At 39.3% G+C, this 27,780-nt stretch overlaps 1 protein-coding gene across 1 annotated transcript; it reads right to left on the minus strand.

The window, feature by feature from the left end:
- LOC136857722 (uncharacterized) lies at positions 1–27,780 on the minus strand. Its single transcript, XM_067136598.2, has 2 exons — positions 27,709–27,780; positions 1–1,739 (listed from the first exon to the last, which is right to left on the minus strand). The coding sequence occupies exons 1-2, from the start codon at positions 27,714–27,716 to the stop codon at positions 488–490; spliced, it is 1,260 nt and encodes a 419-aa protein (XP_066992699.2). The 5' UTR covers positions 27,717–27,780; the 3' UTR covers positions 1–487.

Genomic DNA, 27,780 nt, shown 5'->3' on the forward strand with positions numbered 1-27,780 from the left:
CAACAATGAAATTTAATATTACGATCAGACATTTGAAAACAACATTGTTACTGAAGAACAGTTTCTAGTAGAGGTTCTCTAAACAAAATATAGTTAAAATTCTAATTTTTATGTCCTTATATACGCAGAGCCCAATGTATATATATTTTCTTTGTAAAATCCCTGCAAGTGTTCAGCCGAAAAAATGAGGATTTCAGGGAAGATAACTTGTTCATGAAATGGGGAATAAATACATTTATATCAGTCTTAGTTGAACAGCCATACAATAGAATTAATAAGTACGTACCGGTACTGAAAATCCACCAACTGTAAATTTCTACGCGCAGGATAAACCTACTAAAATATGGTAAACTGAAAACGATTTTTAATCAATTTTTTCCTTGTTAATGAAATCTTAAAACCCTTGCACTCTACACTCCACTTTTAGAGTTTTAACACTGTTGGAACTGAGCCATCTAAATAATGATAGCTAGATTCTGAACATTTACTAATCAAACACTCCCATTTTGTCAAAGTGAGGTAACATCTGCTGCAAAGCTTCTCTGAAACGAGGATTGTTTCTAGTTTTCTCCCAGGGAGACGTTTCTTCGTTGCTCATATCTTCCTCCGTGACTTCAGCCATATCTGGAGCTTCTTCAGCATCCGCTACAACAATGGGGAGGACAGTGGTAGCTGCATAAAATCCGTATATTGCTACTCTCTTCATTTCATTCTTCAAGTCTTGGAAACTGAACACGTCCGTGCTACAGCCTAGAGCCGCAAGAGTCTCACACAGCTGTGTGTGGTACATTTTCAGCACTTCATCCAAATGTGATGCTTTCACCTCGTTCTGAGAACTACTGTAAAGGAAATACGTTAAATCCAGGGCAGGTGATCCTAAGGAAGATAACTGGAAGTCAACGAAGCGCATGTCAGTAGGTTCTCCCATCGACGAGTATTCAAATAGGCAATTATTAATCCAGCAGTCTCCATGAGTTAAGACGTGAAATCCACCAGATTGTGGCGTACAAATATCCACCAATTTATCGGTGTATTTAGGTATGAGTTTCTCAAGTTTAGCTGCATACGTTTCAAAACCATTCCAGGTTTTAATAGCTTTTGAAAGAGTCCTCATTTGCGCAGGATGGAATTTATCTAAATTCGGTTTGTTGCTTCTGCAGAACACATTATCACCGTACTGACTTAATATGTCTGGATTGTGTTTATGAAGGGCACCAGACATGCCATGAAGATGAGCTAGATTTCTCACCACAGTATAACAATGTTGAAGATCTAACATCGCTTTTCTATTGGCCATTCTGAATCCTTGATGTTTCAGATCTTCCAGAACTACAGTATTTGGGCGCGAAGTTTTAAAAGATTTAGAAGAAATGTATGGAATTCGATCACGTTGAAATCTTTCCTCTGCAAACTTGTAGATAGCTGGCAAAACGGATTGATAAATACTTAATTCTCTATCAAATACTCCCATATCATTGATCAAGTTTCTGACAAAATCACCATCTGGATAGCCTTTAAGAATAAGGTGGTGATTTTGAATATTTCCAGTATTCCCTCTCTTGTATTGGACTTCTACACGATATATTATACTGAGATAATTTTCGCCTTTCCCGACAGCAAGTTGAATATCTTTATTAACAATGGATATTTCTTGACCAGGATGAATGTTTTGAAGAACTTCCTGAAGAAAGATGTCTGTAATCCAACTGCCATCATCCCTCTCATTGATGTCGTTAGATCTGGAATAGAAATAAAATAATATTAGTACATCCAAATAAAGGATAAGAACGTTTGTTTAAACAGTTAGCTTTACAGGTTCACTTCTCTTGGATTGTATAGGTTATTACAGGCCAGTGTTTCTCAAAGTAATTAGTACTGGTAACTCCCGTTTCTTGGACCAGCATTCCTACCGACCCCTTCAGGGATATAATAGTAATCAAGGCCAAGTCGAATTTTGAATACATATTAAGTGAAAATGAATAACGCACACCTAATTATTTTAGTTATAGTTCACAAACGTGAACAAGTATTTGTTTTTATTTATTTATTTATTTATTTATTTATTTATTTATTTATTTATTTATTTATTTATTTATTTATTTATTTATTTATTTATTTATTTATTTATTTATTTATTTATTGTACTCTTGATAATTAGCCACAAGATTCAGCACTCTTATTTTGATTTTCAATATATCTTTTGCTCAATATTTGTTTCACCTTTAAACGGCCTCCTAATAGTTTAGCGACTGGAGTCTCCGTATCGACCTGTCGCTGTTGAATAAATCGTCAAATATTAACAGGGTGACCAACAATTAGTCGCTAAATTGAGAGTGAAAACGTTCCACTACATTGTTTGTATGTTGCCGCAGACTGAGTACGACTTAAAAGTTAACCTTTGTCCTAGTTCCGAGGCGGTGCAGTTCTTACCAGGCACTCCCATAATGCAGGTGAGCTGCGTATGCCATTTAAACCATGTGCCAGCACCGAGCTCGATAGCTGCAGTCGCTTAAGTGCGGCCAGTATCCAGTATTCGGGAATAGTAGGTTCGAACCCCACTGTCGGCAGCCCTGAAAATGGTTTTCCGTGGTTTCCCATTTTCACACCAGGCAAATGCTGGTGCTGTACCTTAATTAAGGCCACGACCGCTTCCTTCCCACTCCTAGCCCTTTCCTGTCCCATCGTCGCCGTAAGACCTATCTGTGTCGGTGCAACGTAAAACAACTAGCATATGCCAGCCCTGATATATCTCTGGCAGTACCGGAATCGAATCCAGGACTCACAGGATTGCAGCTAATAGCGCTAACCCTCACGTTACGGATGCGGGGAGTACGAGTTCATATACACTCAATATTTCTGGGGCGAATCTTGAAGAAGGGCGCATATTCTTTCCATTGCAGGACGTCCCCAAAGATATGTTTCTTCAACACAGGATGAGAGTCCTAGAGAATTTTAAGAGTCATTTTATTGACTTCATGTACCACTAACTACTTCTCCAGGTTTTCAGAGACGGGTCTAACTGGAAATTTGATAAGAGAAGCAGCTTTGTGGGAAACGACACAGAAAGGAGCGTGATTGTATTGGGTGATGTTCATTTATCAAATGCCAATTGTGAAGGTAATGCAAATGACAGGAAGCTTGAAAAGAAGTAGTAAGTAGGCTAAGTAAATCTGGAACCGGGCGAGTTGGCCGTGCGGTTAGGGGCGCGCAGCTCTGATCTTGCATCCGGGAGATAGTGGGTTCGAATCCCACTGTCGGCAGCCCTGAAGATGGTTTTCCGTGGTTTTCCTTTTTCATACCAGTCAAATGCTTTGGCTGTACCTATCTATGTCGGTGCGATGTAATGCCAATAGAAAAAAAGTAAATCTTGGAAGGACAGCTTAATCTATTCTTGTCGTATTTAAAAATAAGTGCGATGGAAGAAAAAAAGGTCGTAGAAGTAGGATTATTAGGCAGGACCATATGGTTGACAGGACGGGCCTGAGGTAGGTTTTAAAAAGTAATATTGGACGGTGGAAAATGGTAAATAATATTGTAAACACTCTATGGGACAGGTTTGAAGCTATTGATGACGAATGTTTAAACAGATATAACCTTTAAAGGCAGTAAGGATTTGTTACTATGATAGCTGGTATAATTTTCAGTCCGTATGTGTTTTACTGAAAAAATTGAACTGTATGTAGTCTATAGGTACTTCAAGGCAGAAAGAGATTCCAAGGACATTCAAGGAATCATAAATGAATAAACAGGAGTGTGTAGAGGTTTATTCAAATAAGTTGTCCAGCTCAGATATCTTCTGATCATTCGAGCGGCAGGGGAGCATGTTGTCCGCGTGGCAAGAAATAAGAAGAAAGGTTAGCCATATCACGCCAACAACCAGTACTTGGTAGCAGTGCTATTCTACTTACCTCAGCGCTACTAGTGGAAACCTAAGTATTAAACAAACGACAGTCACTTCGCGTGCGCCACGTAGTGGTGTCTTGTGTTACTAACATTACGGGGCGAACTCTGTAGTTACGCCGGATTGGTAAACCCAGTATTTGGTGGAGAATTATACGATTGTTTGGACGGCAAGAATGTATAAAATGAGTTTTGCTGGGAAGGAGTTGCAACAGCGAACAGGCAAGGCCAGGTTACGATCGCTTTGTCGTGTCGAACAGACGTGTCATTTACCTGGGACGGAAAGGATCGCCAGTGTTAAAAATACATTAAATATTCAAGACATTTGTAACAGTATTTACGAAGTTGTATTATATCCCCAGATACTTGGAATGAGTTTCGTGGAAATACCGGTCCTCACACCGTGGCAGCTTACATTTGAGTTGATGAGTTTAAGCGAGGTAGTTTGCTTTTCCGAGTTTAACGAGTACATTTGTGGTAGTTTACTTTTTCGAGTTGAACGACGTAGTTTGCATTTCCCAGTGAACATTGATTGGATTTCATGAAGTTAGACGAAATGTAAATATTTAGGAGAACGTTATTTTAATTTACTGTGGTTAGGTTATTGTAGGGTGTGTGTTAGGCAACGGTTCATGGTTAATGGCCGACAGTAGAATGGATCCGTGGGATATATAGGCAATATACAAGACTAGGGAATTGATGCAGCAAGCCGTCTCACCCTACATGAGAGTTGAGTTTGCTAGTCTAGCACATGGAACTGGAACCATATGGAGTCCCACAGTATGGTACCGCCCATAACCATTGATTTTAAGGTAAGGTCAGGGTGTATTCTGCTCGAAGGCAGGTCCGAACCTCCGCAGAGTTCTGCCTAAGTCAGAGTTTACGTGCGGTAGGGTGGCTAGTTCTTTCCACTCCTCCATTTCCATACCCCCACCAATAGCGCGTGGCAACCCATCCAGATTGATTTTAAGAGATACGTTGGATTTTGACATGGTGTAAATAATTTAGTTGGATAATTTTTATTATTTCGCATTTTATTAAGGGTTATGTTTCGGCTGAATATTTCGTGTTCGTGCCGTACCAAGGGTTGTCCATGAGTTTGGCCACATTAATAACTTCGTTTTGAGTTGGGAATGACGACAAGGTTTATTTATATTCAAGCTAGATTGCACAGGATTTCTTTCCATAGGTCTCCAATCGGATTGTATTCCAAAATTTGCTTCAAGGAATAAAATGTCAGCGACAAACGAAGTGAGGATAATTGTCGCAAGAATTAATTTGTTAAAACCACTAGATAATCCGGGCAAGTAGGTGTTCGCTCGAATATTTATTCAGCAGTTCATTATTAAATTCAGAATAATTCATGTGTTAATTTAGAATCAAGTATTCACTTGAATTCTGACCTAGAAGATTTGGTTCATTAATAATTTATTTATTGAACTTAGTATTTATGATGGAAATTTTATGGCACTTGAAGTGTAGCCTACTTAATTTAAATTCAGTAAGATTATCATATCGTGCTCTTGCTTTGAAGGGACACGTTGGCGATCAGCTACATTCGTTTAATTTTATTTCAGAGGATTAGTCACTGTGGTCATCGAACGCGTCAAATTAGCTTAACGTAAGCTCACTGAAGGATCACTTGGGTCATCAACCACCATAACATAACTTCAGTGAAGAGAAACCATAGTCATCAAACAGAGATGCTTAACTTTTAACTTCACTTTAAGGGGTGACAATTGTCAGTTCATAGTGCTAACTGAAGGTTACTCACAATCAATTAAGGGTCCATGTAGCTCGTCCTACGTGATCGTCAGTTAGTGGACAGCCTTAATTTAAGAGAATGTCTAGAAATGTCGTGATGTCTGAGTATCCCAGCAGTTGGAAGCTTAACCCGCAGTTGTAAATGGAACTGAATAGAAATTCTTCCAGGTCGTTGTTGTTGTCCTATAGTTAAATTTTAAGTGGTTTCTATTCGATAATAGCGCGTCAGGCATTTCGTTGTAAAAGCATAATATTATATCCTGAAATCGTCCGGCTGTCATAATATATAAGGTCATTGACGTCGATTTTGTCATGGTGACTTTTTATGATTAGTTTTCTTCGATTTTCTTTGTTCATTTATGAATAAATCAAGTTAGTTCATCCACGTCTTTAATTCATAGTAGTTAGCTTCTCTTGATACCCGAAAGTCATGTCACTAAATGACGAAGAGCCGTCAACGTTTTCTGAAATGGAAGAATCTACAATTCATGCTCAAAACCTAGATCAGGTCATTTATCAAATAATATGCTGACTGAAGGTTTCAAAATGTTCAATACATTTCCAAAAACTTTGAAATTATTTAAAGAAATGCTATGTAAACCACTGATAGAGAATCTGCCACCTGAACGACTGCTCTAAATGCAAATCAGTGACGATTGATTGATTGATTGATTGATTGATTGATTGATTGGTTGATTGATTGATTGATTGATTGATTGATTGATTGATTGATTGATTGATTGATTGATTGATTGATTGATTTCCCACAGAAAATTTTTACTTGTCGGTGAATCTACTTATGTACTTAAGCATCTTCAAATATCACCGGAGTGACTTGGGATCGAACCCACTACCTTGGGCTCGGACAACCAGCGCTCTACCATCTGAGTCGCACATCCCGGTTAACTTGGGCGATGCAGCATTTTACCTTTCACGTAGGCAGTCCTCGTAGGAAAATGCATGTCACCGTTTCATGAAAGATTTTAAATGCTAATAAGTTCGTCTCTATACATTGCAGGCATTCATCGCGCTCATAGTTTATTTTACCAAGACATTCTCTCTCATTTGAAACTACTTCCACTCTCATGTTGCGTCATCCGACGTTGAGAGCGCGCTGTAGATAAACCTGTCAAGATGGACGCGCGTGGTAAATAGTACAACTTCAACTCTCTTTGCAGTAGGACGCTGTTCATGGTGTCAAGGTTGAAATTGATATCAAAATTTTGGGACAGAACAAAATACTGCCATCCCCTATTTCCGGATCTCCTGAAATTGGGAAGAGAGCGTTCATGTATTGCAAACCATTTATTTGATACATGCATTAAATAATCCTTGTTACAACTATTTGTCTATTACTACATGACATATTATACTTAAACCTATTAGTGTTAATAACCATTCTACACTTCATCACATATCATAATTTCGCAGAATTCCAATAATGTTCTTGTATTCCTACATTCTGCCATAATCATATGCTTCTCAATATATTTCAGTCTTGTCGTTACTTCCTTGCTCAGCTTCTAATCTTCGTTCTGAATCTCTTCATCCCAGTAGTCTCCCACTTTTATTCTGTCAAGCATCCGGTTATCATATAGCTAGTAATCATCGTATGCTATTACCTGAATAGCTATATCCGTACGCTTATATTTTCACATAGCATCCTAAATCCGCTATTGTCTGTACATTTTTGGAAGACCCATTAGCTTTCTGCATAATTAGTTACGTATTACATCTAGTTTTATTCTATCTATTTCAATGCTCCATGCTTGTGCCCCTTACAATGTTCTTGATTTAACAAACTAATTTAAAATGTTTTTATGCAGCTTACATACAGCATTTGTGATTCGGGGGATACAACTGGTGAGGATGACCAGTACCTCGCCCAGGCGGCCTCACCTGCTGCTATGTTGAACATGGGCCTTGGTGGGGGATGGGAAGGTTGGAAGGGATGGACAAGGAAGATGGAAAGAAACCATCGTGGCCTTATGTTAGGTACCATCCCGGCATTTGCCTGGAGGAGAAGTGGGAAACCACGGAAAACCACTTCCAGGATAGCTGAGGTGGGAATCGAACCCACCTCTACTCAGTTTACCTACCGAGGCTGAGTGGACCTCGTTCCAGCTCTCGTACCACTTTTCAAATTTCGTGGCAGAGCCGGGAATCGAACCCGGACCTCCGAGGGTGGCAGCTAATCATACTAACCACTACACCACAGAGGCGGAAATTTGTGATCTTCCTCTTCAAATATCTAGTTCTGGATAGAGTGACCAACCCTTTCATTTTAGTTCGTCTTATTTGTACATTCCAGAATCCATTAGATGCAAGAATAATTCCTAAGTGTTTTATTGACTAATTCTAATTATATACATCTAAACATTATCTGTTTTCTTTAGTTTATTTCCCATTTTACATACCATTACTTTTGCTTTCTTAGTGTTAATTTAAAATTCCATCTTCTGCGATATCAAGCAGTTTTTCGTAATATTTCTTTGCATATCAACTGGTGTTACAAATAAGGATGTCGTCTGCGAAAACCAGGCCACGAATTTATTTATTGTTCATTCATGGGATTGTCCTATTCTCCTGCCCTTCATTATCCAAAACGTCGTTAATGAAATGTATGAATAATATTGGTGATTATTTACATCCCTGCTTTAGTCCAATATTTGAATATCTCTCTCCTACCGTCAAGTTTACTTCAATCGTGCATATCATCTCTGCACAGTTATTCTATGACAATTATTATTTTGAAACCCATATTCTAACAAAGCTTCACAGCGGCAGCCCATCTGATGAACGAATCAAAAGCTTTCTGTAAGTCTATAGCTGTAATGTATAATTTTCCACCATTTTACTATTGTTTTTGCAAATATCACGGTATAAATCTAAGTAACTTATGTCCAACAAAATAATGCCCCTATAACTACTTATATTAGGCCTTTCTCCCTCCGTTTTGTATGTAGGACATATACCTTCTTGCCAAAATCTTGAGACTTTCCTTGGATAAAAAATAGTTAAATATTTTAGTTTGAAGTCATATTTTCCCGCGTCAACTTAATTAACGTAACTTTAAAGCTTTTCAGTTTGTGAAAACTCTAATTATAACAAACCACGAGCCTGTTCGCACGAGGCTGGGTCGTAGTCGGGAAGGAATATGCTGCCCACGCCACTTGGATTAGAACGGCATCGCCTGATCGGCTCTCCAGGACACAGTATGTGTTTAATTATTATTGTTATTTTCCTCCCCTGCGAACCATGTGACCTTGCCGCGCCGCGGTGGGGAGACTTGCGTGGTCCAGTGAAGCAGATAGCCAAGCCGCAGGTGCAACCATATCGGATGAGTATCTGTTGAGAGACCAGACTAACGAATGGTTCATCGAAAGGGGGTAGCAGCCTTTCGGAAGTTACAAGGGCGGCAGTCTAGATAATTGACTGATATGATCTTGTAATAATACTCAATATGACTTAGCTGTGTTGATACTGCTACACAGCTGAAAGCAACAGCAGTAACTATCTCCCGAGGACATGGAGCTGATAACGGCTTACTCCCGGGTAAAATATTACGGAGGCAAAATAGTCCCCCATTCGGATCTCCGGGTAGGGACTACACGAGAGGGGGCGATCATCAGGAATATGGATACTGACATTCTAAGAGTCGGAGCGTGGAATGTTAGAAGTTAGAAGTTATTGTTGTGAAGATAAACACCAAACCAATGCCCACCACAATAGTGCAGGTCTATATGCCTACTAGTTCAGCAGATGATAAAGAAATCGAAAGAACATGTGAAGAGAAAGGAGATTTAATACAATATGTAAAAGGTGACGAGAATCTAATTGTGATGGGAGACTGGAATCCAGTGGTAGGCCAAGGAAGAGAAGGTAATACCATAGGAGAATTTGGATTGGGACAAAGCAATGAAATAGGAGGACGCCTGGTTGAATTCTGCACCGATCATAATTTAGTCTTTGCTAATATTTGGTTCAAACGCCGCAAAAGACGGCTGTATACGTGGACGAGACCTGGAGACACTGGAAGGTATAATTAGACTTCATTATGATTAGGCAGAGATTCAGAAACCAAGTGTTGGATTGCAAAACTATCCCAGGAGCAGACGTGGACTCTGACCACAACTTCTTGGTCATGAAATGCTACCTGAAGTTGAAGAAACTGAAGAAAGGTTGCAATGCAACGAGATAGTATCTATACAAGTTGAAAGAAAAGAGTGGGAGGGACTGTTTCAAGGAACATTTTCACGCAAGTTGGAACCAGTAAATTACCCTTACCATTTATGCAATTTCGAAATAGCTCGTGTGAATGAAATAAATGATCTTGGGGTGACACTTTCAAACTGCTACGGTCTTTCCTTAGAGAAACATTTAGACAAGATTTCTAGCAAAGTGTTTAAATTACTTGGCTTTCTGCAAAGAAATTGTGAAGAATGTAAATGTGTTGCATTTTGAAGTATTCAAACCAAGCAGCCACTTTTTACACCAGTTACTTAGTAGGTTTAAGTCTTGGTGTATGTGTTGTCTTAATCATCATTTCATCTTCATCACGACGCGCAGGCCACCTACGGGTGTCAAATAGAAAGACCTGCACCTGGCGAGCCGAACCCGTCCTGGGATATCCCGGCACTAAAAGCCATACGACATTTCATTACAGAAAAATGGAAAGAGAAGTTCAAACTGTGTGGGAAGGAGATCAATCTGGCTTCAGAATAAATGTAGGAACAGGTAAAGCAATCCTCTTTTTACGTCTCATCTTACAGGATAGAGTTAAGAAGCACGAGCCCAAATACATGGCGTTCGTACATCTTGAAAAGGCATTCGATAATGTTGATTGGACCAAGCTATTTGTGATTCTAAAGGTGATCCGGATCAGATACCGAGACAAAAAATGATCTATAATCTGTATCAATCCAGAAATCAGTGGGGCAAGGTTGCAGTTTTACCCTCTACTTTTCAACGTTTATATCGAAAGGCAGTAAAAAAATCAAAGTGGAATTTGAGAAGGGAATCACAATCCAAGGAAATGAAATTAAAACCCTGAGATTTGCTAATGATATTGTTATTTTATCTGAGACTGCAGAAGATATGGAGAAATTGCTGAGTGGAATGGACGGGAGTCTAGGGTTGAGGAGTACACGATGAAAATAAATAAGTCCAAAACAAAAGTAATGTAGTGCAGTCGAACGAAGTCAGGTGATGCAGGAAATATTAGATTAGGAAATGAAGTCTTAAAGGAGGTAGATGAATTTTGTTACTTGGGTAGTAAAATAACTAATGATGGCAGAAGTAAGGAGGACATAAAATGCAGACTAGCACAAGCAAAGAAGGCTTTTGGTTTTACGTCGCACCGACACAAACAGGTCTTATGGCGACGATGGGATAGGAAAGGCCTAGGAGTTTGAAGGAAGCGGCCGTGGCCTTAATTAAGGTACAGCCCCAGCATTTGCCTGGTGTGAAAATGGGAAACCACAGAAAACCATCTTCAGGGCTGCCGACAGTGGTGTTCGAACCCACTATCTCCAGGATGCAAGCTCACAGCCGCACGCCTCTAACCGCACGGCCAACTCGCCCGGTATACTGACTTTTGGCACGCATAATGTTATTATATTTATTATTATTGCTGTGTCACCTATCAGTTCTCTGAAATACGTTTATGAAGACTTTCGTTTGGAGCGTGGCATTGTACGGAAGTGAAACGTGAATGATAACTAACTCAGAAAGAGAATAGGAGCTTTCGGAATGTGGTATTACAGAAGAATGCTGAAGGTGAGATGGACAGATCGTGAATGAAGAGATTCTGAATCAAATTGGTGATGGGAGATCGATTTGGCTAAATTTGACGAGAGGAAGGGATAGAATGATAGGACACATCTTGAGACACCCAGGACTTGTGCAGTTGGTTTTTGAAGGAAGTGTAGGCGGTAAGAACGGTAGGGGTGGACCGAGGTATGAATATGACAAGCAAATCAAAACAGATGTAGGATCTAGCAGTTACGTAGAAATGAAAAAGTTAACCCAGCAAAGGGTGGCATGGAGTCTGCATCAAACCAGTCTGTGGACTGATAACTCAAACAACAACATCCTGGTGCCTTCGTGGATACGAACTGTGTCCCACGTGTGAATTTATCCCTTTTTCTACGGCTGGATGCCGTCCCTAACCCAAAACTTACGTGGAGGGTGTCTTCACTATTGGGTATTTCTGCGATAAATGGTATTCTGTGTGTATGAAGAGGAGTATATTTGTAGAACCCAAACACCCAGCCCACAATTCAGAGGAATTAACCAGATAGGTTAAAATTTCTGACCAGCCAGGAATTGAACCTGGGATACTCTGTAGGTCCCTAGGCCTCAACTCAGACCCTTCAGGAGCCGAACCCACAGAAAGTGCTTAATTACTTTTTTAAAAAAGAGTCTCGTGACTAGTGCCATGCACAGCCACGTTTCCTTGTCAGTCAACTCCTGTCGAATGGCACCAAAGGGACTGCTCACGGCTTTACGTCCTGATCCGACGGTTACGTGCCAGAAGCGACCGTGCCGGATGCGACCCGGCCATTATCGTGCCAATAGCGACCAAGTAGATTAGCATCGTGCCGCACGCGACCCATCAGTCACAACTGATTTTCATTTAGGGCTGTCACCAAGTGGCAGATTGCTTATCAGTTACTAACTTAGTCTTTTCTAACATAAAGGTCTGAGGCCGTGGTTAGCCGGTTCGAGTGCCGTTGGACGAAAAAATAATTATAATAATGTTACTAGCTTTACGTCCCAGTAACCATGTTTCTGGTTTAAGGAGACGCAGATGTGCCGGAATTTATTCCCGCAGGAGTTACTTTACGTGCCAGTGAATCCACCGACACGAAGCTGACGTATTTGAGCACCTTCAAACATCAACCGGACTGAGCCAGGATCGAGCCTGCTAAGTTGGAGTTGGAAGCCCAGCACCTCAACCGTCTGAACCATTTAGCCTGAATGAAAAAAAAATCATCAGAATATAGGCCGACAGGGTAGAAAAGTAGGTGGTATACAATTTTTAATCACTAGATTGCGTGCCAAAAGCCTGGATTCAAATCCAAACCTCTTTGCATTATTCAAATGGAGTGAGGGAATATGATGTGTTGATGGTGGTTCGTCCGTCGGATGGCGACGTAAAGCTTTGAACATATCCCTTGGTGTTATTCGAGAGGAGTAGGCTACGTGCCGACACCGGGTTTCACCCCCTCCCTACGTCATCATAACCTCACATCCAGAAGCGCAGGCCGTCCATGGGAGTCAGGTAGAAAGACCTGCACCAGGCGAGTCGAATACGTCCTCGGACACTCCCGGCACTAAAAGGACACGATAAGTAGGCCTAAGTCATAAATAATTTCAGAGAATTAGGAAATTTATTGAACATCTCCCTTGGTAAATTATTCCAATCCCTAACTCCTCGTCCCATAAACGAATATTTGCCCCAATTTGTCGTCTTGAATTCTAACTTTATCTTCATATTGTAATCTTTCCTACTTTTAAAAACACCACTCAAACTTATTCGTCTATTAATGCCATTCTACGACATCTCTCCATTGACAGCTCGGAATATCCCGCTTAGTCGAGCAGCTCGTCTTTATACTTCTAAGTCTTCCCAGCCCAAGATTTGTAACATTTTCGTAACGCTATTCGTGTGTTTTGTTACTAAACTCAATCGATTGTTTTCTGAAAGGGTTTCAACCTTAATTTCTGAGTCCCCGGTACAGCGTAATTAGATTCTGAAACAAATTTAGATATCACTAGCTGATGTGCCCGTGCTTCGCTACGGAATCCTACATTGTATTCAGAATTCTAGATTAAGTACTCTACAAGTTGTGATAAGATTACTGTATATTAAATTGCATAGTTCTTAAAGTTACCCAGAAAAGCGACGGAAAAGTCACCATACGTCTTTTCTCATGTGAAGACTGGGTTAGGGAAGTATAATGGCAAGTCCTCTTGCCTACTATCAGTCACAATGAACTTGGGGAGTTTTCATTATGATGGCAGGCCCACTTCCTACTGCCAGTCAGTCGAGTTGGGCAGTTTGATGATAATGGCAACAATCACTCTCCACCTGCCTTTTTACATCCTCAGAAAGGCTATCTTTGTGGTTTTCCCTACTGAAATCATCATAGGTCATTACAATGAAGTCAGTAGGAATGTCACGATTACAAGCAATATTATCATATGAAATACTCAATCAAATAGAAAACCGCACATTTTCTCATTTTTAACGAACAGTGCTACGCTGCCGATCTAACAATCTAAAGTTCCCGACCTGGAATGACCAGGCCGCACACGGCCGTGAACACTCCTCTGCCATTATTCCTTTAAGTGTGCACACTACTTATTCCAATCAGCGCCTCAAGAGTAGGGATCAAATGCGTGGAATTCTATGATAAACCAGTGCTTTACGTACCAGTAGTATCAGACAATCGATGAACCAGAGGAATGCCATGCTAAAGAACAAAGTTATTTACCTCCATATCCCTCTGTGGGTGGGGGCAGTAGAATAACATCCAGGGTATTCCCTGCCTGTCTTAAGAGGCTCTAAACTTGGGAGCGTGGGTTGGCAGAGTTGGGGCACTGAGTTGAGTCCTGGCACTGCTCCCACTTACTTGTATCCGGCTCCTCACTTTCATCTATCCTATCCCATCTCCCTTGGTCAACTCTTGTTCTTTTACGACCCCGACGGTATTACGACTTTGTAGGCCTAGGGAGTCTTTCACTTTCACGCCCTTCGTGGCCCTTGTCTTTCTTTCGCTGATATTTTCATTTTCCGCAGTGTCGGATGCCTTCCATTTTTTCTGTCTGATAACCACCACCACATTAACACATAGCATTTCTCCTCTAATGGTTGTCGTCAAGAAAAACATCCAGCCATAAAAGTCTGCCAAATCTGCTACTGCGCCCTGGTGGGGGTGTGATAAGCGTCATTCAATTGTAATCAATAATTGAAATATATATTTCATTTTCAGAAGCAAGAATATTGTACTTTAGATATTGTAAGTACAGGCCAGGCCGAGATAGTATTGTGAAACCTGCCACAGACTGCTGTCGCCTCTAAGATTAAGAAATACAATGGCCAGCAGAATTAGAATTCTCAGAAATTGTGACGAGGGGAAAGAGGCAGGCAAGAGTTATTTCCAACTCAGTGGAAAAGTTTCAGAGCCGCGGTCAAAATTATAGTGCGACACACAGGATGGGGCCGGGTGCAGAATTTATAGAAATGATGTCAGGGGATCTGCAAGGTACTAGCGAGGACTGAATGCAAGGTTGGTACTTACAGAAAAAAATATGTAACTTCTCAATCCCGCGTAAGCTTGGACCAATCGTAAAATTCGCAGGACAGAAGCAGGTAGTACAACTTCGTATTGTAAGAAGCACTATCAACGTTAACTCCACGGATTAAATTTATAGAAGGAAGTGATTTATAAATTCAAGATAAGGTGAAATTTAGAAGCCTCACCATATAATAAAAGTTATTAAAAGTTATTAATTGAGGGAGATTGACTGGCGTAATTCTGAGAATTCATGGACGCTATCCGTTGATTGGCTGCAGGCAAGAGACGCTACAAAAGGGCGCGAAATCCCAGCCTGGAATACAGGAGCTAAATTCACGATTATATCAATTACCAGCGAACGATATTATTTGAGAATTGGCATAGAGGCTAAAATAACATAAGTACATCAGTGGATCCCAAGTTTAAGCCACTGGCAGGGCCGCAAATTGTGGTATGAGGATATTGGAACTGCGTGCCGTAAGATGACCTCTCGTGAAGTCGGAGGAGAGGGGAGTCGAGTATAAATACATGGTCGTGGAGAAGGAAGTATCTTACTTGTGATAAATTGTTCGTGCTGTTACTACGCCAGTGCGTGTGTGTAGTCACTCGTGGAATATTGTTTGAGGTGTTATAATGTTACGTAGCACAGTGAACCATGACGTGAGGTAGTTCATATTACAGTCTTGAACTGTATACCAGCAGGAGTTCGAATATATACAGAACTCATTAAATCAACACCTACAGATAGGAGTGTGAGGTTCTATATAAGGAATAGGAAGTACGTTACGTGAGAACGGCCGTGGGTGTTCGACGGAATTTCACCAAGTAAACAGTCAATTAATAACTGATACCTGGTCAGCTACGCGAACGTGAGACGGGAAAAATCGAGTGCGCGCCGGGCCGCTGAAAGTAATACCGAGGTATTACATGTTCCTAGCGTCCGGGGAAGGAACGAATAATGTATATTTACATTAAGTGGGCTAGATAAAAAGCCAAGTGTGTTAAATTTATATGTGAAAGTTAGAGTGCAAATTATTACAAGTGCAAAGGTTATTTGTTTTGTTTTCATAAGATTTAAAATGTGTAAGAATAAAAAGTGTCAAGGATTACCTCTTCAAGCTGGCATGAATACCAGTAGGATGCAGTGCTAAAAGCCGGTAGGCTTCTCGTCCGGTTTAGCAAACTACAGGCAGAGATGAGTACCCCTTAATATATATTTGTAGATTGCTATCGTTAGCGGGAGGAAATCATATTCTTTCATTATGGTAACTTGATTGTGAAACGAACCGTTTCCGGCTCGTATAAATTCAGAGATAGATAGACAAAGAGACAAGTTAATATGTACATAATTAGATCAAGTACTCATCATAAATTTGATTATTTAGTAGAGTAGAGTAGGGTTGATTTGTTTATTCAAGTGCTTGAATTGTTTGAAATTATATGGAGCACGTTTCACGTAAAGATAAGATAAATATTCATTTTAGAAGTGCTCAAATGCGGTTTTCAGTTATCGGAAACATTATAGATATTAAGGCAGGTTGTAAGAGTATCCAGAGGTAAAGGGTTGCCAAGTGATTTTAATTGTTGTGGGACGGAATGAAGTCCATTGAATTGTCTGTAAATATCGATGATTATTTGTGCCGCGAAGTTTCGCCAGTGGACAGAAATATAATAATCAGTAGAAGTATCGGAGTGATAAATGAACATGGGTAATGTGTAAATGCGTGTGTATAGTAATGCTTTGTGAATAAGGGCACGGGCCTAAGTTGATAGAATGGTCGCAAGTTAAAGTAATTTCAATGTCGAGATAACATAGGGCGTGGAAGACTTTAATTCAGGCAGTAAATTTGATTTTAACCTTAATTGTTGATTTAACGTTTTTGGACTCCATAATAATCATAAATATTTGTTTAGAAGTGATAGAGGCACGTGTATAGGATGGTCATGATATGTTGAAAGCCCAGAGTGGTTTGAGCCCATTTTTAAGATGGGAAGTCGTGCGGGACGAAAATCCGGCATGAGGAGAGAATTGAGCCGTACTCCTTTTGATGATGAAATAGATAAATCTCGATGACTACGTCGATATAATATGCCGATTCGGTGTCATGAGTGGCAAAGTCCACGCACCGAAGATTAATGAATGAATTAAATGTTTGAAGAGTTCCAGTGGAATAAATGGACTTCAAAACGGAAAAGGAAGGAATAATTTAGCACTTGCAGAGATTGGATGTATTTGCCCAACTGCGAGGTGCCATGGGATTTGAGATTTGTCTTGGGAGGACATGGTGTTCCCATAAATTAACGACAGTACGAAAATAAGTTTGCGGGTTCGAATACCGTTATTATGTCCCGAGCGATATGAAATCGGATCTTGGTGGCTCATATTGGGAGTTAACATATGTGACTAAGTTCTAAATATTGAAATTAGAATATAAATTATCTAAATAATAATAATAAAAATAATAATATTCCAGGTAAATCATGTTTTAATTGATTGATAAGTGCCAAACTAGACCGGAATTGTAAAGAGTTATGCGTTAAACATAATAATAGTTAACTGCCACGTAACAAGTGAAATTAAAATATAAAATGTCAAAATAATAATAATAATAATAATAATAATAATAATAATAATAATAATAATAATAATAATATCCCAAGTAAATCATGTCTTAATTGATTAAGTGCCAAACTAGACCGGAATTGTAAAAGGGGTTATGTCTTAAACCTAATAATAGTGAACTGCCGTGTAACAATTAAAATTAAAATATAGAATTTTCAAACTAATAATAATAATAATAATAATAATAATAATAATAATAATAATAATAATAATAATAATAATTTGAATAAGAGTAAGAAGAAGAATTTGTTATGTTATTTCTGAGAATAATAATAATAGTCGTGGGAATTGAAATTGAAATATAGAATTTTCAAACTAATAATAATAATAATTATAATAATTTGAATAAGAATAAGAAGAATTCATTAAATATTTTGAGAATAATAAGAATGGTGAAAAATGAAATTGAAACATTAAATCAATGATGATTACGGATTACGATAATCATGATCTCTACCGATAATAATAATAATAATAATAGTAATAATCATAATAATGAAATTAATATTTTTGTTATTATTTCGGATGATGATGGTGAATGACACTAGGGAAGTCAGCTGGCGAAATAACGTAATAATGTCAAGTTGTTGTAAATAATAAGTTGAGTTTGTTATTTGTAAAGTGATGGTAGCATATCTTGGTTAGGAACCCGGGGAGAGTTTGTAGTATCCGGGTTGGTCTCATCTCAATAAAAGTGGAGGCGATGACATGATTCATATGATCGTGCCCACTTGGCCAACAGGTAATTGGTCCATGACTATCAATGGTCATTGTGTTCAAAAGGGTCGAACTGGCACCTTCAGAAATCAACGGTTCCACCACCCAAATGGATGGGTGGTCAAAAGTGTAAAATATTATGTAAATTTTCAGGAATGATTTGCCAAATAACCGGCAAATATAAGGGTCAACGAATTTTGTTGTGTGTAATTTTTCAACTTAAATAAAATGCTCCTTTAGCATTTGCAAGGAAACAGTTCCAGGTTCTTGTTCTTGTAGCAGAGTAAACCCTTGGTGACCGTTTAAATATCCGTCCCCATTCCTAGGACGGAGCCTTCATATTTTTCCCTTTGATCTGATTTAAAATATTTGTATTTTTTTTTTTTTTTTGATGAGACTTAAAGTTAATGATTAGAGTGTCCCGTTCAACCCTGTTCTACTAATTGGATGGCGCCCATACATTTAATTGGAGATCTTATATCTTCATAATTTTTTTTAAATTGTTTATTTGTTGCGATAGATTCGGACCGTAACACCCCCTGAGATAAATGCTGGTTGGGACTCAGGCTTTGAGCGGGCACATTACAAACCCTGACCCGCAGTAAAAACCGGATAAAGTGGGGAGTAATAGAAACGAGCCCAGTGGTATCACTGCTCGCTTCTCACCAAGGCAATCCGGATTTGATTTCCGGTCAATACGTGTGTGATTTACGAAATGAAATGCCACGTCCTATGGGTCGGATTCTACTTAAAAATGGAGGTCCTGTGGCTTATGATCATAAAAGTAAAAGCCACGTAAAACTCTAAGCGTATTTACTTTTTAATAGAAAAACATTACAACAAGGACAAAGCGTTTATGTACCTTTTAGAGAATACCACTCTTCACCAGATTGGCCGTGGGAAATTATTTTCATTGTTACAGCAGTGTTCGAAAACACCATTGGCGGCACCATGCTCCCCACCTTCGTAAAAAAATTCTCTTGAACCCGCCTCAGTACCTCGTTGTTTTGACTGATGTCCTGAGCAGCTTTCAAGACACATTCCCGGAACTCTTGCAGAGTTTCCACTTCTCTGCGATAAACCTTAGATTTCATGAACCCCCAAAAGAAGTAATCTAAGGGGTTTTGATCGGGACTTCTTGTCGGCCGATCCATCGCTGCGGATAGGCGGCGTCCAGGTGACGGCGCACTGCGTTGGTAATGTGCGGGGGCTCCATCATGTTGCAACAACAGATGCCGTCGCGTATGGAGTAAAACATCCTCTAGTAGTAGTAGTGGTAGAGTTCCTTCTAGAAACTGTAGATAAGATATGCTAGCCATTCTATGAGGTAATATCACAGTTCCTCTGATAATGCTTCCCAAAATCCCTGTCCAAACATTAATGGGAAAGCCGAACCTGGTGGTGGGAACGTCTCATAGCATGGGGTTTGTTCTCCGACTACACGTGAGTGTTGTCAAAACTGAAGCTGCCATTCCTCGTAAACGAGACCTCATTTGTGAACAAAATATGAATCATGAAGTCTTTGTGTTGAGGATGAACCTATTCACAGAAGGCTATCTGCGGCGCATAATTTCTTTCCAATAGTGCTGAACACACTGCAAATGATACTGATGTTGCCGGTCTTCCAGTTATGTTCGTAGGACGGTCCACTCCTACCACTGCCGCGATTTGGCGAGTATTCCTGCTGGGGACCCTCTACAGTAAATTCTAATATGCGGTCCTCTGTAGGGTTTTTTTCTACGAAGATCAGGCCTAGACCCACCAACTTCACGTATGGGCATGGCGTTACCAATGTCAGCTATTCTCTGTAGAGCCTATACCTGCTACAACACTCCTCACTAGAAGACACAACAAATCATTAACATTTGATTTTTTAGCATCTGGCTTTTAGTGCTAGGAGTGTCCGAGGATGTATGCTGTGTGAGGGTATTGCCTGTGAGTGTAATTGCACTGGCTAGACATTGGAGGAAGGTGCCATCAAGGCATTTTTCTGAAGATGAAAATGGGAAACCACGAGAAACCATTTTCGAGGATGGCCAACGGGGTATTCGAACCCAGCAGCCTACCGAAGTAGTTGTAACTAGTTGTGCTGCAACGCACTGACCTAACCTGCTTGGTACCTTCTCCCAGACATGGAAACGCAGCTCCATATATGGACATATTTTAGGAAAAGACGTAAACGCATTAGCATATTTCGTGTTGTAAGACAACGAGCTTCCCCCAGAAGTGTTACATAAAGTAAGGGCAGCAGCTGCTTATAAGGACTAGTTGAAATGACATTGCATTCCGTACAGGTAATTCACAGGGAAAGTTCTTGAAAAGCAACTGAAGATGCTGCTCTGTCATATCTGTTTCCCGAAAATCCAGGGACTGGTCCTGATGATCCCCAAGAGCTTTACTTACAGATCAGTTAACTGTAAAGCAAATAATCCTTGTTAAAATGTATGCGAACTTGTGTTATTCTAGTATTCAGCAGAAGATTACCTGGTTGTATATTTCCTCCAAATTTTTAGGAATATCTCTTGCGTTATGCCTATTTATGACCCATCTATGTTTTCTTTGGTGAAGGAATACCTCGGTTTATGGCATTCCAAATTATACATTACACTGTCATATTTCAACGAGTTTTTGAATTGAGTTTAGACGAAGTAATGTATGTTTTATTTAAACTTTCGTAAGAAATGTAGGCTACTCATTCATTATTAAGTGTGAGCCTTCCATGCAATCGTTCGAATTGTTCTCCGTAAAGAGCTATATAGGTTGTATTTCCCGATGACTAATTCAGTGTACATTAATGTTGTGCACAGTTTGCGGTTTAGTAGTTGAACAGAACAAAGACAATTTAATTCCCTACCCCGTACGCAGTGTTCTCAATTTTTGGCAATTTCTCTAACTTTTTCTGATTCTGATTTAGCTTACCTTATCTTGGGTGATGACAAAGCTTATCAAATGATAATTTGCTTGTCAACGCCGGTCGCATCCGGCACGGTTATAGATTATGTGGTCGCTAGTGGCACGGGTCGCATCTGGCACGCCACCGATCCGACGGACGAATGACCATCAACAACGACATATGTCCGCCTCATTCGATAAGAAATCTGCTGAGAGGTTTGAATCCGAGCGAGTTGGATGTGCGGTTGGAGGCGCGCAGCCATTCGTGAGATAGTGGATTCGAACTCCACCTTCGGCAGCTCTGAAGATGGTTTTCCGTGGATTCCCATTTTCACACCAGGAAAATGTTGGGGCTGTATGTTAATTAAGGCCACGGCCGCCTCCTTCCCACTCCTAGCCCTTCCCTATCCCATCGTCGCCATAAAACCTATCTGTGTCGGTGCGACATAAAACAACTTGTGAAAAACGAGAGGGGTTTGAAATTGAATACTGGCTTTTGGCATGCATAATGTTATTGTAATTAATATTATTGCTGTGTCAGCTATCAGTTCTCTGAAAGATGACATAGCATTACATTTCTTCAATAACACCTTGTTGACTTACATTTTACTACTCATTATTGGCCTGAGATAAGAAAACTGATCTTTTTATCATATAAAAGTTAAAGCGAGAATGAAGCTTATCGTAAACATGTTTGAATTCCTAAATTCCTTATTCGTTATTAACGTTAGAAATGTATTCTTCCTTCGGATCTCCAGCAAAGAAACTAGACCGGTTGTGTAACTACAGGGTGATTCATATAGACTGAAAACGGGTGGTTTTTATACTGTCTTCTTTCTGTTTGGTGATAGCTACAAGTTTCTAAATATCCAGTATCTGTTTGAGAATTCCTACCCGCAAAGTAGAAGCTGGATATGATCTCCTACTACCCTGCAGGCACATCCTTACTCTTCGCTGCACGTGCTTCTAATACTGCTGCTTGTACCTTGTGCTCTCTCTACCAGTGCTCTTAGAGATGAAGAGCAGAATGAGGAGGCCATATTCTTCAATAATTTAGTCCATCTAGCCTTTTTAAAGTTATTTTAGTCTGTAATTTTAGCCATTTTAGCTATATTTTTAATAAAGTTTGAGTTAGTAACACTGCTTGCCAGTATCGTTGAATATGTTGTTTCCGACTTCCTAAGGTCAAGAATTTGTCTCTCTTCCGAGGAATGCGTGCTCCATATATCTTCGGATCGTCCTTCATGTAGCAGTGATGGATTTGGATATAGAAAATTTGGGACAAGAAAGAGTAACGCATGGACTATGTCGACACCACTCGGATACTTCACAGAACTAAACTCTCATAGTTACAGTGTCATTAAAAACAAAGACAACCATATTCCCTCTAGTATAAAAAAAAAGATGTACCACCCATTTTATATGAATCTCACTGTATACGCATCATTACGTCGAGCATAATGTACAGGGAGTGCGAATTTAGAGAACGATATAATTCTATAATACCCTGCGTGACATACAGGGTGGCCCACTTTAATTTTTCATCTCAGATATCTTCTGACTATTTGAATATGGCGATAGACGGTTTAAACGTAAAAAAAAGAAAAAAAACGAACACACAAAGATTCTTAAATTTGTGTCCTGTGCTTGAATACGTACCAAGGTAGCGATGCCAAATTGGTAAGCTATCTATTTCTGTTGCATGCACAGCTGGTCGCAAGCAATCACATTGAGTATTGATGCGTGGACGTTTTCAAATCTGGCGCCAACATTTTGAACGTCGAAGACATGGGGAGGTTTATGCTTCACTTATATCCTTGAAAGATTTACCTTTTCGAAGTAGCTGCACTGCAATCCTCCTTTCTTCCACGGTTGTTTCTTTCATTTTCCTTCCCATTGCTAGCTGAACGCGGAAACAATGCTGAATATTACCTTCCAACGTGTCAGCACAGACATAATAAGCCCAAGTTGCGGCAGACAGCACGATGTCACGATGATATTGTTTACTAGACCAATACTTCTTTGGCGTGTAATGACGCACGCCGTTGTATTACCTGTCCGTTTGCAAACAGCGTGAATCTCCTTGGCTCCACTGTACTTCAAGGATACCTGACAATGGGTTTTTAAATCACGTGTAGGATAATTGAAAGTGTACTTTTAAAACTCTTATAGAATATTCGACAGTGGGACTTAACACCACTTGTAGGATATCTGACAATACGGCTTTAAGCTAGTTCTAGGGGATTTTAAAATACTTGTACGACATCTACCAATGAGATAAAAACCCAAACTAGAATATTCAACGATGCCATTTTAATCCACTTCTAGGATATCCTGCTATGGGATATTAAACCACTTCCAAGATATCTAACAGTGGGATTTCAAACAACTCTTAGGATATCTAACAGTGGGATTTCAAACAACTCTTAGGATATCTAACAGCGGGATTTCAAACAACTCTTAGGATATCTAACAGTGGGATTTTAAAGAACATTATCTAGATATTCGTCAACGGGATTTTAACCTCGTTCTAGGATAATAGAGATTGGGATTTTATTGTTTCTGGGATGTCTGGCACCGCGATTTTAAAACCACTTCTCTGCTCAATTATTTTAGCGCGGCTGACGTTAAGTTCATCTTATTCCAGTCCCACAAATTCGTAGCAGAAGCAGGAAGTCGAATCCGGGCCAGCCAAGAACACCAAAGAAAGACTTTAGTGAACTGGACCCTTAAAAAAATTCCTTAGTCTTTATAAACCCAGTTCCATCAGTGTGGAAAATGTGCTGGAGTTAAGCAAGGAAAGTTGACGAGGGAAATTAGAAGTGAATAACAAAGCTCAGATCCGAAGCTCCGTGGCTCAGGCGGCAGCGCGCCGGCCTCTCACCGCTGGATACCGTGGTTCAAATCGTGGTCATTCCATGTGAGATTTGTACTGGACAAAGTGGAGGTAGGACAGGTTTTCTCCAGGTACTCCGGTTTTCCCTGTCATCTTTCATTCCAGCAACACTCCCCATTAACATTTCATGTCATCTGTCAGTAACTTATCATTGCCCAAAAGGAGTGGGACAGGCTTCGGCAGCCGGCACATTTCCTATCCTCGCCGATAGATGAGGGCTTTATTCATTCCATTCCTGACCCGGTCAAATGACTGGAAAGAGGCTGTGGACTTTCATTTTCAACAGAGCTCAGATATTTGGGAACAGTGCCAGACTAAACAGTGCCGTGTACAGTCCGTCTCACAAATTGAGAGTTGCGAAGTTTTTAGTGAAGGAATAGATATTTTGACAGGAAAATAAAGGACAACATACCAGACACTTAGCTGAGCTTAGCACAACTTAGACAAGTGGACAACGATTATTAAATGAAGCAAGATCGTCGTTTAATGTGGTTATTGCTATCGTAACCACAGCCACCTGACGACCAGTTTTAAATGAAATTTCAACTACTGAGACGTGAATTTTCTTTCTAAATGTCCGCTGGGATTCGAACCGCAGAAGCGTTGGTAAGGAGCCAGGCTAATACCTTCGGGGTTCGAAAGGCACACGAGTTGACCAAAGAAGGTCCGATAGGAAAGATGAAGGCGAGGAACCTGTCGCAAGTAAGTGGAAACATGCCATCCTCAGCTACGAATCCTTGCTTTCCAAAATACGCTCAATTTCAGAATCGCTGGTCCCCTCTTTAGTCACGTCCTACAACATGTAGTGGATGCCGTCGATGTACTCTTACGCACCGAAACATAGAAGGTTAACCAGATGTGGTTATAATCCCTGGCCCGATCGGGAATCTAACACCCGACTCTCTGTACTGAAGCCACTGCACTGACCATTCAGCTAAAAAAGCCAGACAAGAAGTTCTAGAGGAAAGCAAGTTTATGTACTCGCATTATCTGAGGTGGTGCGACTCTGTATTTAGCTGCACCTCCAGGCAAGTTGAGTTGCATGCTCCTTTCGAACCGCATACAATCTTAAATTTCTGACAGGGCCAAGTATGGAATCCTGGCCTCCAAAAACGACACGAAAAGGCGTTAACCTTTACATTGCAGAGTTGGGCTGTTTAAATAAATAAATAAATAAATAAATAAATAAATAAATAAATAAATAAATAAATAAATAAATAAATAAATAAATAAATAAATAAATAAATAAATAAATAAATAAATAAATAATATTATAAAATAACATGTCCTGACTGACTGACTGACTCATTATCGCCCAGCCAAAACTACTGGACATAAATAAATGCAATTTTAGGGATACATTTATATTGCAGTGTAGGTGCTCACTAAGGGAGGATTTTTGGATATTCCTTCTATAAGGGGGTGGAGCGTGGGTGAATTGTTTAAGTGGATATATCTACTGTATATCTCAAGAACGGAACACATTACAGACGTAAACATTGGTATTTCGAATCTCCTCTAAAAATAAAGAAACATATTTTGTTTTGTTTTCGGAAAATCAACTTGTGGGAAGGGGGATTGAAAAGAAGTGAAAAAGGGGTTGAATTCCTCTTATGGTACTTATATTTCAAAAACTGAAGATGTCACAGACACGGAAATTGATACTTGGAATCTCCTTTAAAAATAAAGAATCGTATAGTTTTAGTTTTCGGAAAATCCACTTAAGAGGGTTGAAAAGAAGTTAAAAAGGGGATGAATTTTTAAAATGCGTATATCTACGGTATAGGCTATCCCAAAACATTAATATGTTACAGACGTGAAGATTGGTATTTGGTTTCTCCCTTTAAAAATAACATAAAGAAAAGCTTTTTTTTTTAGTTTTCGGAAAATCCACTTAAGGAGTGAAAAGAAGTGAAAATTAGAATATTTTATGACGACAATTTCATCTCAAAAAACTGAAGTAGTTACAGGCGTAAAAATTCGTAAGTAAAACTTTAAGAATAAAGGAACACGTATTTTTTTCAGACAATTCACTTAAGGGGGTGTGGGTGAAAAAAATGAAAAATTGGGCGAATTTTTAAAATGAGTATATGTACAGTATATCTAAAGATTTTAACATGATACAGACGTGAAAGTTGGTATTTGAAATTTCCTTTAAGAATAAATAAACGCGTATTTTTTGGAATCTCCTTTGGATATTACTAAACACGTACTTCTTTTGTTTTGGAAAATTCAATTAAGGGGGGTGAAAAGAAGTGAAGAATCATAATTACTTTTTGAGGATTATTATATCTCAAAAACTGAAGATGTTACAAATAAAGGAAGATGTAATTTCTGTTTTCCGAAAGTTTATTTAAGGGGGAGGTGAAAAGATGAAGAATCGGGTGAAGTTTTAAAATGGATATATTTACAGTATATCTAAAAGTTTAACCTGTTACAGACGTGAAAATTGATATTTTAAATCTCATTTAAAAATAAACAAACGCGTATTTTCGGGCAACCCACTTAAGGGACGTGATAAGGACTGAAAAATTGGTTGAATTCTATTTTATGGGGATACTTATATCTGAAAGATGTTACAGATGTGGAAATTGATATTTGGTATCTCATTTAAAATAAGGCAACAACTATTTTTCATTTCGGAATATACACTTAAGGGGAGTGAAAAGAAGTGAAATATGTAATTTATGTGGATACTTATATCCCAAAAAATTAAAGAAAAATAAATAAACATGTACCTTTTGTTTTCGAAAAATTCACTTAACAGCGTGAAAAGAAGTGAATAAGCGGTTGGATTATTTCTATGAGAATAGCAATATCTCAAAACTGAAGATGTTACAGACGTACTGGAATATCCTTTAAATATATAGAAACACGAATTTTTTGTTTTCGGACAATTCACTTAACGGGGCAGAAAAGAAGTGGAAAGGGGATGAATTATTTTGATGAGGATATTACAGTATATCTAAAAACTAAAGAAACATGTACCTTTTGTTTTCGAAAAATCCACTTAATGTCGTGAAAAGAAGTGAAAAAGCGGTTGGATTATTTTTATGAGCATAGGCATATCTCAAAAACGGAATATGTTAGAGACATGAAAATTGGTAGTTGGAATCTCCTTTAAAATAAAGAAACCCGTATGTCACTATTTTCCGAAAATCCACTGAGTGGGGTGAAAAAGAGTGAAAAACTGGTAGATTTTATAACGATAACTATACGTATATCTCGAAAACCTAAGAAGTTACTCTGTGGGTGCTTGATTCTTAATGGATCTCCTGTCCTGAACTCATTTTTAAGAGTGGTTTAACCAAGGTTCTGTATGCTACAGTAGTTTTCTCTAAAGCAACAGCTTAATAGCCACGTGAAGATATGGAGTGTCCATGGATCACCTAAGCTTATTTCAGTGGACCAGGTGAATCCAGCTTTCCTATTGAAAGAAAATATAAATTCCTCCACGTACCAAACCTACAAAGTAACCGCACAATGGTAGGACTGACCAGACCGTCACCAGATCAGGACGCACGGTTCATTTTCCTGCACGTTTCCTTGAAATCCACGTGAGCGAAGCGCAGGTAACAGCTAGTAGATAATATAAACTAATCGCTACTCACGGAGCCATAGTGAGAGGAGAGTACTTCGCTCTGTCCTGTCTTGATTGAGAGATTTAACTGGTGTTATCGCCG

The sequence above is a fragment of the Anabrus simplex genome, chromosome 1 (assembly GCF_040414725.1).
Source record: "Anabrus simplex isolate iqAnaSimp1 chromosome 1, ASM4041472v1, whole genome shotgun sequence".
Lineage (NCBI taxonomy): Eukaryota > Metazoa > Arthropoda > Insecta > Orthoptera > Tettigoniidae > Anabrus > Anabrus simplex.